Here is a 3180-nt window from a genome sequence, read left to right as displayed (position 1 = left end):
AGCAATTTTGTCTTTATTGTAAAAAGGGCATTTCTAAATTGGCAAGACATCTTGAATCCGTCCACAGTGAAGAGCCTGATGTTGCAATGGCTTTCAGTTTTGATAAAAGATCCCGCAAAAGAAGCGAGCTGTTACGCTCTATTAAGAAGCGAGGAAACTTTGACCATAATGCTGAAGTGGCAAGCTGTGGCACTGGAGAGATGGTTGCTTGTAGAAGACCCAGTACTGCAAAACAATCTGATGACTTCCGTCACTGCAAATTTTGCGAAGGGCTGTATGCAAGAAACTCTTTATGGAGACATGTGAGAAACTGCCCGAAAAAGTCTGTTGAGGAAGAGCCTCAAGTTGGCCGAAAAAGGATTCAAATGCACTTACCAAGACCTGACTCAGTTAAGGAAACTGTTTGGAAGATTGCTTGTGAAATGAACCAGGATGACGTTTCTTCGGTTGTAAGGAGTGAAACTGTAATCCTTTGTATCGGCGAGTCACTGTTCAATTCCAGGAAACCGTATGAAAGAAGGAATGACTACATACGCCAAAAAATGAGAGAGATGGCAAGACTATTGATAACGGCAAGAGCTATAACACCTTTGAAGAGCACCGAAGACCTTGTTATGCCCTGTAACTTTCCGCATGTGATACAGGCAGTTAGATCTGTTGCTGGTTATGATGTCGAAAGCAACTCGTATAAAATCCCATCATTGGCTTTGAAATTGGGACACAGTTTAGCCAAAGTTGCAGGCATTGTGCAATGCAATGCCATCATTGCAAATCGCCCTGCCGTTGCGGAGTCTGCAAAGCAATTTGCCTTTCTACATCAGAAAAAGTGGACAGAGTCCATTTCTGCTGCCGCATTGGGAACACTTCAACAAGCCAAATGGAATAAACCACAGGTTTTACCCTTTACAGAGGATGTGTCGGTGCTGCACAAGTTTCTTGCTGCTGAGCGTGTTAAGCGCATGAAGGACCTTGAGGAAGAACCCAACAGCAAAAGCTTTGGAAATCTTGCTAAAGTGACTTTGACGCAGGTAGTACTATTTAACAGAAGGCGGGAAGGTGAAGTTTAAAAAATGGAGCTTCAGACTTTCACATCCAGGGATCGTACAGAGCTGAATCCAGACATTGTGAGGGGCCTTACCGACTTCGAGAGGAAGCTTGCAGAGCACTTTGAGAGAGTTGAGATTCGTGGTAAAAGGTCAAGAAAGGTTCCAGTGCTTCTAACCCCCGACATGATCGCTGCTATGGACCTCCTAATGAAAAGCAGGAAAGAGTGTCAAGTCCACAAAGAAAATGTGTACATGTTTGCACGGCCAGGTGTCCTTTCCCATTACAGAGGCTCTGACTGCTTTCGTAAGTATGCAAAGCAATGTGGTGCAAAGAACCCAGAGGCACTCACCTCAACAAGATTGCGGAAACAAGTGGCCACTTTGTCCACACTACTAAATCTGAAAGAAAATGAAATGGATCAACTTGCCACCTTTCTAGGACACGAAATCCGTGTCCATAGAGAATTCTATCGGCTTCCAGAGAGTACCCTTCAGCTCGCAAAAGTCAGCAAACTCCTGATATCACTCGAAAAAGGAAGACTGCCTTACCTGCAGGGGAAAGGGCTGGATGACATTGAGGTCAATCCTGAAGGTAACATTTTATTTGAAATATAGTTTTTAACCACTTCAAATATAACTATTATAAGTGTTCTTAGTCCTTAATTTAAATGATTTGCCTGAACGTTTTTTTACCCAACCAGATGAAGTAGAAATGAGTGATGATTCCAGCGAAGAAAACATTGCTGACCTACATCAATGCAAAGGTATCCTGACTTGTATATATGCGGTAATATCTTTAAGTTATGTCACATAAATTAACATTTCTGGGGGATTATCGAAATGATCCTCAAGTAATTCTACATTCATGAATTTGCATTCAGCTTATGTTTACATCTGAAATCTAAATGAATATATAATGTAGAATTGCATATTGCCTGACACTGAGGTTGTTTACAGTGAATAATGCAAGCAAACCAACGTATTGTCAGAAAGCTCATAGAATAACATCACAATCATTATTACTTTGCAAAGGCTCAATAACTGAGACTGCTAGGGACCAGACACTTCTGAGGCACACTCCTGAGTCAACCAGCCTGGACAACATTGAGGGCACTTCCGAGTCAACCAGCCTGCACAACATGGAGGGCACTTCCGAGTCAACCAGCCTGGACAACATGGAGGGCACTTCCGAGTCAACCAGCCTGGACAACATGGAGGGCACTTCCGAGTCAACCACCCTGGACAACATGGAGGGCACTTCCGAGTCAACCACCCTGGACAATATTGAGGGCACTTCCGAGTCAACCAGCCTGGACAACATGGAGGGCACTCCTGAATCAACCACCCTGGACAACATGGAGGGCACTCCTGAATCAACCACCTTGGATGACGTAAACATGAGTCACAAAATAGTCACATTCCAAGCTTCTTCAAAGGGCTCCAAAAGAAAGCAAGGTTAGTCAGCATTTTGTATTCATTACTTTATTAGAAAAATGTATTGATAACATATATCATATAACTACTAACTAGAATCCTTTGTATCATATCCCCCATTTGTTGCAGAGCCATTGTTCCATTGTTAATCAGTTGTATTTTGTTTCCATTTATGAAAGCTGTGAAGGTGAGAAGCAAGTGGACAGGTGAGGAAGTGAAGGCTGTTGAGCGGCATTTGCTTAACTTCATTACAAGCTGCAGAATACCTGGCAAAAAGGACTGTGACTCCTGCCTCCAGGCAGAGTCAGTAGCTCTGAAAGACCGAGACTGGGTTGCCATCAAGTACTACGTACACAACAGAAACGTAGCATTAAAAAGGAAGATGACTAGGTAGATCCATTCCAATTGATCTTGTTTTTTGCTTGTATTTTTTTTGCTGGCACTCAATAAAAGTAAGAAATGCAAAAAGTTTTCCGCCTTTTTTTATTACGTGAATATTTGCTACGAATTTTTATATATTGTCACAAATAGCAATAATACGACTTAAACAGTAGACTGAGAACATATTATATTTAAGAGCTATGTGAACATGGATAGTCCTTTCTGTTGAAGGTTACCCGGGTTGTCTGGGGTTTTGACATTTCTACATAACCGGACCCCAGTTAAAATACAGATCCTATTTTGTGTATTCTAGGGTCTT

At 42.1% G+C, this 3180-nt stretch overlaps 1 protein-coding gene across 1 annotated transcript; it reads left to right on the top strand.

The window, feature by feature from the left end:
- Positions 1 to 1810: 1810 nt before the first annotated feature.
- LOC130385386 (uncharacterized) lies at positions 1811 to 2937 on the top strand. The gene is made up of 2 exons (XM_056593880.1): positions 1811 to 2501; positions 2660 to 2937. The coding sequence occupies exons 1-2, from the start codon at positions 2186 to 2188 to the stop codon at positions 2872 to 2874; spliced, it is 531 nt and encodes a 176-aa protein (XP_056449855.1). The 5' UTR covers positions 1811 to 2185; the 3' UTR covers positions 2875 to 2937.
- The last annotated feature ends 243 nt before the right edge of the window (positions 2938 to 3180 follow it).

This window comes from Gadus chalcogrammus, chromosome 7, assembly GCF_026213295.1.
Source record: "Gadus chalcogrammus isolate NIFS_2021 chromosome 7, NIFS_Gcha_1.0, whole genome shotgun sequence".
Taxonomy (NCBI): domain Eukaryota; kingdom Metazoa; phylum Chordata; class Actinopteri; order Gadiformes; family Gadidae; genus Gadus; species Gadus chalcogrammus.
Note: the sequence above shows the minus strand (reverse complement) of the source record. Positions and strands in the feature narration are given on the sequence as shown.